The 17740-nt window shown below is 42.6% G+C and overlaps 1 protein-coding gene across 1 annotated transcript in view; it reads left to right on the forward strand.

Moving 5' to 3' along the window:
* POLR1B (RNA polymerase I subunit B) overlaps positions 1-17740 on the forward strand; it is a 214571-nt gene that overhangs the window by 121664 nt on the left and 75167 nt on the right. The window contains exon 7 of the mRNA XM_085612104.1: positions 7849-8020. Within this exon, the coding sequence (XP_085468230.1) occupies positions 7849-8020 (172 nt within the window). The remainder of the gene's footprint in view (positions 1-7848; positions 8021-17740) is intronic.

The following is a 17740-nucleotide window of genomic DNA, read 5'->3' on the forward strand; positions in this document are numbered from 1 at the left end:
GTTCAGCAGTCAAACCGGAAACAAATGTGGAATCACACTGGTTCACCTCCCAGCAGGTTCGCCCCTAAGCATAATGGTGAATGCAGCTCGCCAAGCGTGTGTACTTGCAAAAAAGTTCTCTAGTATTTCACCAGGTTGGTGCAGATTGGTGCTGGCCATCTCTATACACGTCTTTCTGGATTATTATCCGTCATCAGTAGAGATTAGGCATTTCAAATATTTGGGGTTGCTGGGCAGGCTGCCATAGTATCCTCAGGTCACAGTACCTCTCAAGGCGCGCAGGTGCCTCTCTAAATATAGTATTTAGGCGGCTCCTCCAGACATGGAAACCAGTTTCTGCTGACTAAAGATCAAAAAGGACAAAGAAGACGCCATGCAGAAGAAGACTGAAGATGCCTACTGACTTGTCCCCAACCTTACCGGACTGTCTGCAGCCCTCGAAAATCCTTGCGAAGAAACGACACCTGTTCAGCAGTCAGCGACGTCCATAATCCCTTGGAGGACTGCCTGTCTCTGACGAAAACCATAACTCCTGAGGACAGCGGCTCTCTCCACAAAGAAAACAACACCAAGGACTCTGGTGCCCTTCACATCTGTGATCCTTGACCACTATGCACCCGACGCCTCCGGCCTGTGTCTGGGTGGCCCCCCGATCCAGAAAAGGTTTCCCCAGTGATCCTGAGTCTAAGTTCAGCAGTGGCTGACGCATCCTGGACTCCACCACAATGCCTGAAGCCAGAGGCTTCCCCTGACCGCGACCAGCTCCGGAAAGTAGAATCCAACGTTTAAAGACACCCCTGCACCCTGCGGCCCGTTTGTCCGAAGCAAGTTCTCTATTGGAAAGCATTGGGTGCCTGACTATGTATTTTCACTCTGCACACGGCCGCCTCTGTGCCGAAGGTTATATATGTTTGGTGCTACTTTGTGCACCCCCCCCCCATGCTTGCTCTAACCCCCAAAGTTTGGACCCTGCAACCAATTTGCCTACCTGCAAGCAGTGTGGATGTGAACACCCCCAGTCTCCATTGAATCGTATTGAGCCAAACTCCAATTTTGACCTCTGCACCCAGTCGTCCCTGTGGGGCTGGTGGTGCAGTTTTGGTTATCACCTGACCCTTGCTCCTTGCTGACCTTTGGTCCTAAAGACTGGAACTGTAAGTTGCGTACTTACCTGTATAACCATGTTATTGTTTTCCTTCATAGGATAACATTGAACTCTTTGAAAATTGCACTAAGTTTCTGCTTTTGAAAGTCTTAAGTATTTTTCCAGAAAAACATACTTATCTTGTTGCGAAGATCACCGTTTAAAAATAAAACTCGAAGCTTATTTTTTTTAAATTGGTGTTGATCTCCTTTTTGAGTCGTGTGTCAGTTATTGGTCAACGTACAATAAATGTCCTACACTCCTGTTTTAGGCCTAAGGCTGATTCCCCCACACTACCACTAATAGAGCACTTTGAGTTTACATTGAGCACTGTACACATCTAGGGAATCTCTGGACTCTATATGGTATGCCACTAGGTGGTTATGCCGTGCACACACAGCCAGCTTCCTACACTAGGCAAATATTTTATTTTACAGAGTACCTTTTTCTCCATTATCGCATGTGAGAGCACATTCAAATATGAGAGTTCAGCATTTCTGCTTTTCAAAAAAACTCTTTTGTTTAATATAAGTGACTAAACCTTTGCTCCATGTATAATACGAATCTGGCCCACATATAGGATACACACGACCCCCTGACTTGCCTCTTAGTTCACTAATTGCATTTTTATCACGGAGGGGACAGGAACATTTCTCATTTCATGTTTAAAAACTTACTTTTAATAGATATATTACTAAAGCATGATGTGGGAGCGCATTGTCTTTTACAGAAAGGACATTTTCCATTGAAATGGCCACAAAACTTGGCTACTGACATGCAGTTTTACTGATAAACCTATGTAGCATATAAACTAATGTGTGGAAATTGGGGTTCAGAAAAAATATTTTATCATTTGCACATCACCAAGTTAAGTGTCCTGGTTTGTTTTGATCCTCTTAAAATCTTTGTTTCCATCATACAGAATTATGACAAATGTGCTTTCCTAATTACTGAACTATAGTTTGAAATATTTGTACAGTTAATTTACAAGATATTTAAATGTTGCGTGTTAGAAATAAAACAGGCATTCTAAAGCTTTTTATTTCCCTGTCCTTGTATAGCACGATTGTCAGACAGTTCAAAAAGAAAATTAAACTGCAACCTCCAGGATAAAATAAGCACCAACATTTGACCACTGTTTTTTAACATGGATCAATTGTGACAAGATATAGACTAGATTTAAAAGCATCTTCATTGCTCCATTATTGTATGACTCAACAGGACACCTGTTCTTTTGTCAGCTCACCAGAATGGATCCGTAGGCTCTAAAAATAGCTCGCCCTGATAAAATCTGACTTGTGATAGTGCGTGGGCGAGTGTATTTAGCTAGGTCTGCTGCACTTTGTATTGCTCTCAGTCACCAGACTACTTCACCCCATGCCCTTCAATCTTGTGCTTGCTCGTGTGCTTCTTCCTATTGCTTTCCCCCCTCAGTGGTTGCTTTTCCACACCCCCTCTGTTGCTTTCACCCTCCCTGCATAGCTTTGAATTACTTGCAGTGTTGCTTCGCTGTTCACTCCCCACCCTCCCCTGCATTGTTTCACTATTACCTCAACCCTCCCAAGTGTTGCTTTTGGTTTTCCTGACGGTCTCATTTAAAAAAAGCTGTAAAATGCTCAAGGCGTTTTATTTTATTTTTAGTTACAGAGCAAACTTCGATCAGTAACTAAAATGAAAAAAATAGTGGCGCGTCGTTTGCCTCCTAACAAAGTGACGGAGGCGCCGCATGAAAGGCTTCAGCCACTCTGCGCAGCATCACAGGGCAAGGCTAAAAAAATTGGCAAAGCCATTAGATAACGAAAGCGAGACCTATTGGCTTTGCGTGTCTTTTTTCCAAAACCTGCTGTGGACACAGCCATTTGTCAAAAATTGGCTGGGTGTCAGAAATTGCCATATACCAAGAAAGGGATGGACTGAGAGGAGTTCCGGTCCAGCACATACTGTCCCTGAACATATAATTAAACAGTTAAGTGCGCAGTTCCATGGTGAGGGTCAAGTTTACTACTTAAATGAGTTTTTTCTAAGGGCCACTGTTCAATGTTAAAATTAGGGAGGAATATGCAGTAAGTTGAAGTTCATTATAAAGGGGCCCCTAGAATAAACCTATTTGGTAGGGGACCTTGGGCTAATTTTACTCGCCACCAATTTGACCAACCTGCATTTCTTCATCATAAAAAAACATTTTTTACCCTCCCCATATGTACTTAGGGGAACATTAGGTCTCACTATTGTAGACATGTAGGCAAAGTGCCCCCCTGTGGTGCCCGGTGGGTGTTGCAGCTCAATGAGGTTCGCAGCCCACTGATTAAGCATGCCAACTTTTGATTGAGTGGCTCCTGCTTCAAATATAGTAACCTGGACTCTCACAAGGGAACTGCCCACATAACTGTCAAAAATTGCCTCCATTGTATCAGTCCGCTTCTGTTATGGCTTCCAGATGAGTGCCCCTATGGACCTAAATTTACATCTACCAGTTCCAGAATTTTGACACAAATGCCTTCTGTATGGTATTGTTCGCCCTAATGTGAAAAGGTACCTCTGGTTTGTCAAGTCCAGCATTTTGTCATTATTGTTTCCCTCATTTTTGTAATAGTTGTCCTCTTATCTACCCAGAACTACCGCCAATGTGCCTGTAGCTGTATTCTGCCATGGGTGCATCATATACCAACAATTGCCTCCAGTATATAAGCACAAGCATTTTCCCATGCTACCCCATATGAATTACCCCCTAGTGTGCCAGTGGAGAAGTGTGGCTCAATGGTTAGAGCGGCAGACCCTGATGCAGAGGTCTGGCCCGGGACCAGGGTTCAATTCCCGCCTTGGCGGGTCTTGGGTTCAATTTCCTCGGACCCGCTATTTCTCGCCTCGGTGCCTATTCTAATCACGGGTCCCACTCTGCAACTCTGGGCAATAGCTTGCTTAATCTCCGCAACGGCCCCAACAGCGCTGGGATGCCTGGCTTCACCTTGGAGGTGCCCAGGAGAGGACATTTCACAGGGAAAAGCCAGGAAGGGTTCCACAGCGGTATGAGTCCTGCGCCAGGACACCCACGTGCGCTATACAAGTACAACACATTTACATTTACATATTTCTTAATGGGTTTGGTCAGATAAGCCAATAATGACCTAGCACCAATCATCATTATCTTAGTATGCTAGTATCCAGTATTACGAAAGACTTTCTCCGAACTTTGGTTCAGATGTTGAGGTTGTGGTATTAGCTATTCTTTATTGTACCATACAAATTATTTTCTGTCTTTTTGTTTCGTCTATTGCTAAATCGTAACAGCAGACTTCATCAGGGCATATCATGGGTAAGTTTTATGTTATACCCTTTTGTGCGTGATTGTATTAATGTAAAACCAAAGGGGATGATGGACGGAGTGTTGAACATTGCAAGCACTCACCCCCAGTCAACTGATCTGGGTTCAATCCATCATCATTCTTTAGCTCTTCAGTCCCTTGCTCATTTTGCCACTGGATTCAAGCTAACCTGGCTGATGACGGCTGATTAGCCAGAAACCGGTCCCAGGATGCTTGTTTCCGGTCCAGGAAAGACCTGGCTTGGCAGTTTGGCTGGACTGTTCACATGATGCACAAGATCAGACTGATTTCCATATGGCCATGTCTGAACTGGGGTGGCGGAGTGAGCTAAAGAATGATGATGGATTAAACCCAGATCAGTTGACTGGGGGGTGAGTGCTTGCAATGTTCAACACTCCGTCAATCATCCCCTTTGGTTTTGATTGTATTAATGTAACATAGCTCCGATCGAAGTAGTCCTACACGGATTATCATAAATTCTTATTCACCCAGAAGATCAAGTGTGTAGACTGGGTGCAAGCTGTAGTCACGACATAAGTCTTAGAAGGCACACGGTCCCATCGTGTAACCGGTACTTGGCGTGCACTGCAGACGAAACGTGTTGGTAGGAAAAGACAGAAAAAAAATGGTATGGTCTAATAAAGAATGGTTGATACCACGACCTCAACATCTGATTTTTTGAGTGCTCGGAGAAAATCTTTCGAATTTTGGAAAAGTTTCTTTCCAATAGAAAAAGATCAGTTGGCTCTCGCTCCAATTGCCATATGGACATTGGCGTAACAGACTGTACTGTTTAAGTTGTGTGTGCCGACTATCCCAGCCACCACCTTGATTGTGTCAGTATCAAGTATTACCTCTAGTATGCCAGTGGCAGTATTTTGTCACATGTGCTGGTATGCTAAACACTATTTCCAGTAGATAAGTGCAAGATTTTGCCATGGTTCTCTCTATAAGCCAAGAATTGCTTTGAGTATGTGTGGGACATTAACATTCTCAAGAGCAATACCACATCTCTCTCATTCACTTGCACTTTCATTCAATCATTCACTCAAATCATCTTCTCTCACTCATTCTCACTCACTTGTACTCCCTCATTCCCAATCGCTTGCACTCACTCTCTCATTAACTCACTTGAACTCACTTTTGCTCTTAATCAGTCTCACTTATTCTCAGTTTCACGCAATGTTTTTCACTCACTCATTTTCACGGACACTCATTCCTACTATTACACTCTGATTCATTCCCGCTCACTTGCACTTACTCCTATTCTCACTCATTCACAATGAGATTCACTTGCACATCTTCATTCTCATGCTTACTTGTACATTCTCTATCACTGACTAACTCACTTGCATTGAATGCATCGACTCATTCTCATTAGTTCTTTCTCACTCACTTGCACTCACTCTTACTCGTGATCACTCATATTCACTCTGGCTCTCATTCATTCTTTGTCTCTAACTTGCACTTACTCCCACTCCTCTACACTCCCTCACACATACTCTTCGTTTTACTCGTTCATTCTCACTTATCCTTCTCTCTTTGACTCAGTTGCACTTCCCCACTTGCACTGGCCCACTCTGACTCATTCATGCTGCCACTCACACACGTTCACACAACATTCTCATGCTCGCTCCCTTACAGACACACTCACCAACACAATATTAATAAGCATTTTTATTTACATACCTTGCTGCCTGCACACATCCCGTTTGAGTTCCTGGTTCTCAATTTACCCAAAGCAGCACTGAAAGAAGGAACTTCAGCAGTCACAGGTTCCAGGTTTTGGTCTCTCTTCTTCACAACACTTTTTCCTAACTATGGGACGAGTTTTGAAAGGAAGGGTGATAGGTGTGTAGCCCTAGGCATGTCACAGGTGGCCTGGGTGTGTCCGGCCACTGAGACCAGTCTGAGTCTTCAACATTCCTGTTAAGTCTGTATGATAGCTGATGCAGGTACCTTCTTGCACCTATGCAAGCCATCAGACATATGTCACTGCCCGAGGCTTCTGCCCACCCTGAGGGTCAGCATTTGTTTTTTTATTATATTAATAGTTCAGAAAACAAGCAGGGTGATTCCCTGACAGCCATGAAGGCCAGCCCGCCATTGCCTAGGAACGCTATTGTTACATCGTGTATTTACCTTTTCCTCCATATAACTTTTTTCAGTCTCATTATTTTTAGTTTTTTTGCCAAAACATCTTTTAATTTAAGAGCAGCTATTTTTCATTCTCCTTGAAGATAAAATGGGCTCCTTAGGTTTTGCTGTCACTGTGAAGACAAGATGAGGATGAGGATGGGTACCTTGTCTATGGCTAGTAAGGCCTCTAGTGCCTAAAAACACTCTTTATTAAAAATCAGCCCCATTCTGCTCCTTATGGATTAGTGTGGTTTGCAGCTAGTGTAGGCCATTCAGTGCTCCATCCATTCTAGGTGAGTGGAGCTAGCACTGCGCCAACTCCCTAGTCGGAGCCATGCATTTTTACAATGAAGGGCTGAACATCAATCAGCAAGGCACCTTCTGTGCAGGTGTACTGAAAGGGGGCACCCATGGTCATGGTTCTCTTTGAAGGCTAATATTGTTTGATTTAGACTAACATGTGGAGATACAGAATGGTGGGTAAGATGTTTTGTGTGCTCATACCAGCTCACATGCTCTGTTATGAGTACCCTTAATTTGGAGAAATACACAGATCACCACCCTTCCCTTTTATAACAGGGCCACTTTTGACTTCCTTCTTTCTAGAGGTATTGTGGGTAAGACTCAAAGGTGAAAGGGCTGCATTATCAGAATCCTCTTAAGTCACCTTTTGGTAGCTGCGTGGAGGACACAAATTGAGTGCCTAACAGTAGGGGGTTATTTTGCATATGTGTTGCAGTATTGAATAGAGGTGGGGAACATTTTGATCCAAGAAAGGTGACCTAGATGTTCTTGTAAGGTCTAGGGTCCTTAGTTGTAGGGAATGAATTGTTTATTTTCAGCCTGTTGCAAACCATCCAGTTTTTGGCTAGATAATTCTTTTTAGAAAGTTTTGTGAATTAATTTTGTTACAGAGAAGCACAACAATGAAGAGTATGGCTTATGTCATTATATGAATGTAAAACATTTTTATTAATGACAGCTTGTTTTTAATAGCTTAAAATGTTAACTTATTGAAGGATTCATTTAATGGAATGTCAAGAGTGTTTATTCCATGAAGCGAAGCCGTGATGGTTAAAAACATTTGTCTGTTTATAAAATAGATCAATAAATAATAAAGCTTTGTTTACCTGATGATCTATTTTTGAAGCAAAAATGAAAAAAGACATGAGGAGAAAACTGAGAACCGTTGCATGTGTAATGGGAGTGTAACTCCTAAATGTAACCTTTCCCTCTTTACAGCCAGTGCATATGCATACATCTTAAATCAAACACAGAGAAGTTCTACTGTCTTTGCTTAGCAACCCGGAAGTTGTTTGCTCTTGCCAAGGAAGAGTGTATTGAAGAAAACCCAGACAGCTTGATGAATCAGGAGGTGCTAACGCCTGGACGATTGTATCTTATGTTTTTAAAGGTAATCCAGTAATTTAATAATACCATATGACTTTAAAAAATTCAGTCTTTTAAGATGGCATTCAGATTGCTGCAGTTACCTGCAGCACCCAGGAGATGAAGATTTGCATCTACGGAACGTCATTACATGTCAACCCCCTTAAGGCTTCTATACAAGATGTTATTTGTTTGTATTATTTATTTCTACATCAGGCTAAGCTTTCATATCAGTAGGCCAATAGATGGATTTGAATTTGTAGCTGGCACAGTTTTTGCAGAAAATTAGCCAGCTTGATGGTAAAAGTGAGCAGCAGAAATGTTTCGACCAGATCGGCTAATACACTAGTGGCAATGTTTACGAATTTGTTAAGGGGAATAAAGGTTTGTTGTAGAAACCTCACTAAAAGGCTATTGTAACAGTATTATTTACAGATAATAAATGAGTAAACCAAGGCTCTCGCTGTGTGGAAAGGGATCTAAACATGAACTCTGTTTATACTTAGGATTTGATATCTTGGCTTTGTTGATGCCAGCACATGAAGGTGTTGAAAAGAACGACTAATTTCCTTGAAGATGTGGTAGATGTCCGCTTGGGAGATGAAATGTTTAAATGAGAGAGAGTTCTGTAAGACAAAGACAAGAATAGTTCAGCATGAGGGACTGTATGGCCATCCAGTGATAAATGAGAGCAATACATTCAGATATAAGAAATTGCAGATCATGTGATAAAGTTGGGAAGGAGAAGAATAATTGAGTGTCCCAAAAGAAGGATAATGTCATCGGGAGAAGTGATGTAGAGCCAGCAAAGGAGATGACTGACTACACTGACTTGAGGGAACCAAACAAGTAGGTGATTTTACAGATTGTCATATAGCAGGGAATGATCTGTCAAAGATGAGAGGAAAACCAGTTGATCACAGAGCCTGTATTGCCAACAGGCCTTAGTGAATAAAGTAAGGTTACCGGCTGTGTCAAAAGTTGCAGATGGAAAAAAGAAGTTAGAGGATAGATTTGAGGCAAACTGTGTTAAAGGCTAGTAATCTTTTCATTTTCTAATTTATTTTACTTTTGTACACACATCTAGTCAATTATCGTATGGTATTGTAGTTGAGCTTTTTAGGCCCTCCATTGTTTTGTTATCACATGTCGCAATTACTACCCCTGAAAGGTGTTGAAGTACTTAAAATGCAGGTAAAACTCTCATCTCAAAGTTAGTGGTTAATCTAGTGTTAAATATTTTTGTATTTTGTTGTTTATTGGGTTAGTCGTCTACTCTAAGGAAACTGAAGGATTTCCTGCATTTTTAAGTGCTGATGTCTTACGTTAATAGGTGTTAGATTTAAATATTAGACTACGTTAATGTAAGTGGAAAATAGGGGTGAAGAGATAGTGTTGAAGAGGTTAAATGATGTGCGATATCAAAAAGGTTAAACTAAATGAGACACTGATATATGGGTGCAGGATGAGTGTGAGGATCTGGGTGTATTATATGATATGGCTGGGTAGCCTTCTTGTCGAATGCCCTCGCAAAATCTTTATTGGGTCTGTTGCTGGGATTCTGCATAGGCCTAGAACTATGCTTGTGACCATAGAACTTTAGTAGGCAGGCACTGAGTCATCCCATCAACTTAGAACCCTTGTGCCTGAGACAGACTACCTTTAGTGTCTAATTTGCCCTCCTACTCACTTACGGAGGAACTAGTGATTAGACACCCCAGAACACAACACTCCTGATCCTCTCAGGAATTCCAATTACAGGACACACCCTTTCGCCCTCACACCCGTACTAGTCCACAATAAGATCTCACAGAGACTGGAGAAAAGTTTAAAAAGTTTATTTTAACTATAGTGCTCTAGTGTGCAGTATATGTGCCACAATAAGAAAATGCCTAACACAAATATGGTCCGCATAGTTTGTAGTCCATAAATCATAAAAGGAGCTGTCATAATACAAGATCGGGTAGCGTAACTCCCCTCCCCTTCTACAGAAGCAAAGTGATTATACATCTGAAGATCTCTTGGTGTTGGCAGAAGGCCCCATACCTTAGCATGCACAGATGAAAGTTCTACTTCTCCGGTGCCATCACAATCTCTTCCCTGGAAAGATCCCTCTCTAAGTGTGTTTTTACCTATCTGCGAGACCTATATGACAAAAGTATGTGTTCCCAAACAGTTGCATTTGCGGGTTTTTGTCTAGGTGCTAGGGCCTGACCAGAACAAAATGACAAGGGACATTGTGGTTCGGCCTACTCAGGGTGTTCAGACTAAATCCCAGAAAAGAACAGAACACAAAAACAGCAGGTTCTCTATGAAAGTACAGTGTTGGCACAAAGCAAAATAATTTTGTATAGGAGTGTGCGCAAAGCAGAGGGTAGTCTGCAACATTCTCATGCTAACATCAGTAAAACTACAATGGGCCTGCATGGGACATATGACACGTACAGTCTGGCTTATTCATAAACCTTAATCTCAACCCTAGGGAGCTGTGGCTTCAAGCAGCAAGACTTAGACAAAGGAGCTTAGTGTAAAGCAATTTATAGTACCACACAATAAAATGACAAAGCCTCACAAGATGCAAGAAACAGGAGATACACATTTTTAAAGGTTTTATAACTTTTTAATGCAACCATAAATAAGCATTGGTCCTCAAAAAGATTGTAAACTTTTTCAAAGTTATTGAAAGTTAGTTTGATTACTCCGGCCCAGCTTAGGTGACCAAATCCGACAGGATGATGGTCTTGGGGGGCCAGTAGGTTAGCTTTGGACAGGTATGTGCCCACTAAAGTTTTGCAGTCATAAACGTTACAGAACAACTGCCCTATACTCTAATGGAGTGCTCCTGATGCTGGGGTACAGCATGAAAAGATGCTTAAACATGCTCCAGTTGTTGTGTGGTCGACAGGGTGCCTTTATGGGGATTCCTCAGACCACGTTGTCCTCTTCGAGACAGTAGCAAGCCAACTGCGGCTGAGCCACTGGTCTCAATGCACAGCAGTGGAAGTGAAATCATTTTGTGGGTCCCAGTGTCCCTCTGGGTGACCAATCTGGACCTTGACAGCACTCCTGTGTCCGGTTGACTCAGTTGCAACTTTTGGCCATTGAGGATAGGCCAGTCTCTTGGGGTACTCGGAGGCAGCTAGCCTCAATTCTTCTCTGTTGCTAGCGACTTGTCGGTTTGGGCTTCTTCATCTCTTTTGTCCCTGGAACTAGTTCCAGGATATCAGCAGACTGATCCTTCGAGCCACTTCTTTGGTCTAGGGATGGGGGTCAACTTTTCCCAGACCTAGGAACCACAGGCACAGTCCAAACTTTGCTAGCTCAAAGTGCAGCAGGTGTAGTCCAACAGACGGTGCAGACTCTCTGCGCTATTCCAGGGCAGTTCTTCTTTGAACTTCTTTCCTAATCCACCGTGATCAAAGAGTCCAGGGTGTCATTGGTGCCCTATTTATCCCAATAAAGTGCCCAATGAGACCACACAGTCACTAGTCAGTGAGCTGCTAGGTCCCCTCCCTCTTGGTGGCGACTTAAGGGCAAAGTGTGGCATCTGGCAATCCTAAATACACCATTTTTGCCATTCTTTACATGTCTGGACCGTTCCTTGGATGTTAGCTCAGTGGCCCTACCTAAAGGTTTGGCAACCTGGGGGGGCTACATGCCCACAGGAAAACTGGGTTGGGACGGGTTGTCCCTCTGTGGACCTGTCTACAGGAACAAAAGGCAGTCCCATAGGAGTGTAATCACTGCTGGCCCATCGGAGTCAGCTTCCCCTTTGAATTTCGCCTTTTGTACTAACGCCCTTAGTGGCTTCCTGCGTAGAGGAGGCAACACCTCACTCAGCAGCAGGCTGTACATGATCCTAAGCCTGGTAGTCGTTCACACGACTGCGTAGGCTGGAAGAAAGCTGTCTGTGAGTCGTAGCCTGTGTGAGGCTATCAGACCACTAAGGCAAGGAGTGGCAACTTTCGAAAAGTTAACCTACTTTAATAGTGACATTAAATTCAACATGGTTATCAGGTCAGATTTAATGCCACGATTACGTACAGCACCCAGTTAGGTAGTTCCATTCAGAAGTTAGCCATGCTGGGGTGCCAGCCTGTAACCCTGTATTAGCCAATGGCGCTACTAACTTTTCCACAGCAAAACCACAATTTGAGGGTATTTGCTGCAGGAACATATACAAACATACATGTCCACTTAATATACAGCTCCCTGCCTTAGGGCTCTTAGGCCTTTCTTAGGGGAGACTTGCATATATTGTTAAGGCAAAGATGGCTTTGCCATTAATGATAAGTCGAACTGCAAGTGTGACTACTGCCCATCCAGTCTGTAGTGGCAGGCTGGGAGCCATTTTGTACTTTATATCACTCAAACAGTGGCACAATGAGTGCTGCAGTCCTGGGTGGACACTGCCTTTTATGTCCTTGGTACCCTGGGTACCATATACTGGGACTTATAAGTAAGTCAGTACTTGCCAATTAGGGTTAGCCAATTTGACATAGACTTTGTGATGGGTAATAACACTGGCACTGAGGTCTGGTAAGAGTTAGTTATTGAGGGATTGTGCTGATTTAGCACTGCCTTGACCTAAAATGGCCATGCAGAGTATCCATTCATGGATGGGAAATGAGAAGGTGTGGATTTCTTTTAATCACATTGACAATAGCCAGGTCTTAACCATCCTTCTTGTCTTTAAGTGCTTCTCAGTGGCTATAATCTTTGCAGGTACGAAATTTGAAAGTTTTGACTCTTGCATGGTGAAAGTAGTGCCACTAATGCTTTTCTTCCTAAAAGCAGGAATTAAGCGTAATGCCAGTGTGGAGTGTAAGTTCATATGTTGAGAGTATTTTAGGAATTTTTGGGTCAAAGGAATTTTGGTTCTTTGCCACTAATATTTCTGTGAGTGTTGCACACAGAGTTTCAAAGAGGATAGCTGTTAGAAGCCAGGACTGGAGATAGGTGGGTTTGTATATTTACATTTAAAAGTAGTCTTGCTGCTGAGTTTTGGATTATTTTTAGCCTTCAGTTAGTTGAGAGTGGATTCTGTGGTGTAGTCGGTTCGCATAGTCAAGTTTGGAGAGGATAAGTGTTCATGTTGCCTGTATTTTTTGAGGAATTTGGAAAGAAACGTCTAAGTATTTTCATTTCAGTAGTTTGGGACCGCCTGTGATCTTGATTATGGATGGATAGTGTGGAGTCAGAAGATTTTGAGATGTATACTAAATATATTTTGTCCTTTAGCTCGCTGATGGGGCCTGGGTCATCCACTTTGGAAACAACCATCAGATCATGTTTTTCCTATTTTCTTTTGGCATTGCACCAAGTCTTCTTGGGTCTTTAAACAGATACCACCAATACAGTGGCCTGCGAAGGCTCGGATTGTTGAAACTGTTGCAAGTTTGTTTTATGGGTTAAATATATTCCCTTGCACTGAAGTGAGAGTTTTAGTTCCTGCGAGTGCCAACTTCCTCGATTAAAGGGTATTAATTTATCAAGTGCTGGATGATGGATCATTTCACACCATGTTGAAAGGTACTGGGGTCTAGCAAAAAAGAGGCATCTGTCAAACTGTTGCTGATAATGTCTTGACTATATTTCTTATTGTCGTTGACAGTTCTTGAGCTAAATCCCCTCTTTCTCTTCCTGCTATTACCTGTATGTTTGATCTTCAAGTAGAGCATAGCTCTTTCAAGGATCCTGTCTTCTCATTTGGCTGATTGTTTCCCTAATCCTCTGTTGAACATTCCCTGAGGCAGTGTCATTGTGGGTATTGGCATGGTGTCCATGCATTCCTTGCCATGGTGCAAAGGTGATACTAACCCTTATACATGTGTGGTCCCTGTCCTAATGTTCTCTAAACTTCCTTCTTATCTCCTTAAACTGTACACTTACAAAAAAAAAGCCCCAGAGTTGGTGCAAGGGTATGGGAACTTCAATCTTCATATGTCCTCATTTCTTCTAAAAGCTGTGGGTTGTGGTATCATAGACATATAGTTATGTTGGTGAAAACGTCCTCATGTTGCTAAGAAAAGGTCCTTGCACACACTGATGTAAAACTGTATGGTTTAGGCTGCCTGAGCCCTAGAACAAACCATACGCTAATCGGATGGCTGAATAGGTGAAGCCACAGTTGCCTAGACCTAGTGAGGTATGTGTGCTGCATTAAGAACACATTTGAGATGTGTTAGAAAATACTTGGAGCTAACCCCTGCCAACCCCCAAACCCCTCCACCCATGTCCAGTCCTTTCCCAAGACCCACCCCAATTACTGCCGAATTTCTTCGGCAGAGGCTGGCCTCTTATGACTGCTTCATTCAGCAATGTCTATGTGCAGCCCTGCACAGTCACCTGCACCGCTAATGGTTCCTGAGAACTCCCCATCACCTCCCAGCCTGATTATTTCTACCATTGGTTGACATTCTGTGGGATGTTCTATTGGCTTTTATCCATCCTGGTCACTGTGGCACATGAAAAGTTTAAGAGCAATACCTACCAAGTGTGAACTGTAGTGAATTTCATCGAAAAGCTAGAGTTCCTTTTGGCAAATCTAGTGTGATGCATAGTGTTCCACGATCCACTCTGTCATCTTATGTTAAATTAGGCACACATACTCAGTAAGCTGCCACACAAGGCATGTAGGACAGAGCATCCTTGTACTTCAAAGGCAGTTGTACCATTTTCTCTGTTTCGCCTTGTTGTAAAGAAAGTCTGGTATCCGAGGTGTAAATTATAGGTGATTTATTGGTCTTAGTTGCAGATAAGTATGTTTATGGTATGTTCTTCTCCCACCAGGAGCAGCCTTTTTGCTGCTCAGCCCATACTCCAGCTGACACTCCTCACCTCACAGGCACCCAAACATTCCAACGCATCATGCCACTCCAACATTCCACACAGCACATTCACATTGGCTGATCAGCAAGGGCCAAAGCACAGGGGAAGATACATAGATAAATATACAAGATATAACACGCCCCAGTTACAAAAAAACATAAAAATATACAAATGCAAGATGGAATAAAGCATTTACATGAAGGAACATGCATAGCGAAATTTCATCCAATGTAACACACCTCCCCTTTATAGAACACAAAAAATATATGAATGCAAGAAGAAATAACACATTTACATGCATGCATAGTGAAACTACCCCCCAAAGAAACACACCTTCCCGCATTATAGAGCACATAACAATATAGCAGGTTCAAGCTGGTAAAAAAGCATTTACTTTAAAATCACAAGTTGCTGAACAAAGACAGAGGGAGAACCCTATCAGTTCTACATCATAATACAACATGAAAAAACAATGCAGCTCCTATTGCCAACCACATCAGCTGGCCAGACAAGCGTAACAAGTGGCATAACACAGCACGGCACACCAACCAACAGTAGCAAACAGTCATACAACCCCCCTATCCTAGTCAAATACTCAATCTTGGAACACTCGTCCTCACACTGAAGTCATGGGGCAGTTACACTCCACACAATCATCCCCAAGCAAGGGCATCTAGTGTAAAACATAGAAACAAGTGACTTCCACCCCAAACCGTAATCCCTCATGTAAGGGCATCTAGTGTAAAACATAGAAACGAGTGACTTCCACCCCAGAACAGTCATCCCTCATGTAGGGGCATGTAGTGTAAAATGTAGCAATACAACATGAGAGTTAAATAAGTGGCGACTCCCACGTGAAGAAAACTTGCACACCCGAAGAAATTCACCACGCACCGGAAATTAATGTGTCACCAGAGCACCATAGTAGCGACATGAACGCAAAGGAAACTTGCGCACAGAAGGAAATGACACATGCATGCCCTGTAGATAAACTGTCACAGCAGAACCGCTGTAAAGATACCCAAGCACAAGAAAACTCCACACGTTAATATCAACAGGTATCTCTTAGAATGTTTGGGCCTGCACACTCCAAAACTCTAACAATTAGTCGGCATAAGCATAGCATTACTCAATCCCATACAGTGTTAAAAATTAAACCAAGCAGCAGCAACGCTAATATCAGGTACTTGCTTCACCATGAACACTCAAATCAGATGCTCTTCGCTACAGGTTCACTGCACTTCTCGCAGTCCCCTTAAAACATCAACCACCTTTCCAGTCTTTCTCATTTTCCGTGATAATGATGGTGATGCTCACACAATTCCCATATGATTTAGAATCCCAAGCATGCCTCCATTTTCCTGCACTGGACCAATTTGCCCTGCACCAGTAACTAATGTTCTTTAGGCACTGTAAAAAAAACTGTGTAACCAAGTGCTTCTGGAGAAATCATTAAAACAATCCTACAACGTCGTAACCATAAAGGGAGTACATGTAATTCTTCCCAAACACCAGAGATGGCCGCCGGTGCACTGTTTGCATCAGTATTTGTTGGGAACTAGTCCTTCCTTCCCTTACTAACATCAGCTAGAGCATGTAGGCTTTGTCACATGCCCAGAATGAGTAGGTAGGTAGGTAAAGCTTTATTCGATAAAAAATATCATAAAAGCACAACATACAATAAAAGTTAAAAAGGATCAAGTAAAACATTGACGAATAAAAGGAATTGATCATAAGTGTATCTAAAATGGACTATGTCACAGAATAAAACACTATATACAAAGGAACACGAATTTCATTGTGAAAGGTTTGGTAGAGAAGAATAAGAATAAAACCGAGCCTCAACAACATTTCAGTGCATAAAAGTGGCAAGTTTTTTTTTCCTCAACAGCCAAGCGCAACCCAGGTACTTGGCCAATCCACATACTACAATAAGAGACGAGGTATCTGTTTTTAAAATACGCAACACAGTTACATAGTCTCTGGAGCCCAGAACTCTGCAAATTGGCCTCAGCCACTTGGATCTCGCTCTTCTATAAGTGTAGCAGGCAAAAAGAAAATGGGGAATAGTCTCCTTCGGAGATGCACAGCTTGGGCAACCAGTTAATGTGCGTATGTGACCCTTCCAACCAGCCGTAACGGAGTTGAGAGGTAAGTTTCCTAGTCTGAATCTCACATACAATGATCTATCCAGTGGGAGCTGGATAAAATCAAGATATGGTTCCAATTTACAAAGTGTCTTGTGCTCAAAATAAGCCTCAGTCAGCTTCCCCACATTACCATTTCTTAACTCTCTATCATTGACCCATCTCCAATATGCCTTCTTGAGATCCAATTTTGAAGGGGGTGTCTGAGATTCCCAACAATCTTCGTATCCAATTTCTCTCAGCAATTGTCTTACATTAGAGATCCATTTTATCCTCTTCCCAGTGTCATCTAGTGTGAGTTCGCTTAGGGCTGCAGCATACTTAGCAAGCTCCGGTGTCCTTCGTAGTCTTGCCCAGAATAATAAAGGTCGAAGTCGTGCAATGTCCTGGATAGAATGTCTGCCTAGATCATAAAACAGTGGTTTTAATGGAGTTGATGTGGGAAGAGAGATAAAATCCCTCATGAATTTATTCTCAGACTTAACTAGCTCATGGATACTTTCATGACCCCAAATTTCAGCTCCATACATTGTGCAGGATAGTGCTTTTGCCTCAAATACCACACGGGCCGGGGCCACTGGTCTACTCGTAGAGAGATGTTGTTCTCTAATAATGGCACCAGAAGCCCTTTTGTGGCATAAGAGCATCTTAGTTAAGTGAGGACTCCACTTCATCCCTTTCACGATCCGGATACCCAAATTATCGAAGGAGTCCACAATATCTAACGGGTTGCCATCCAAAGTAAAAACATTTCTAAAACGTCTTGC

The sequence above is a fragment of the Triturus cristatus genome, chromosome 6 (assembly GCF_964204655.1).
Source record: "Triturus cristatus chromosome 6, aTriCri1.1, whole genome shotgun sequence".
Lineage (NCBI taxonomy): Eukaryota > Metazoa > Chordata > Amphibia > Caudata > Salamandridae > Triturus > Triturus cristatus.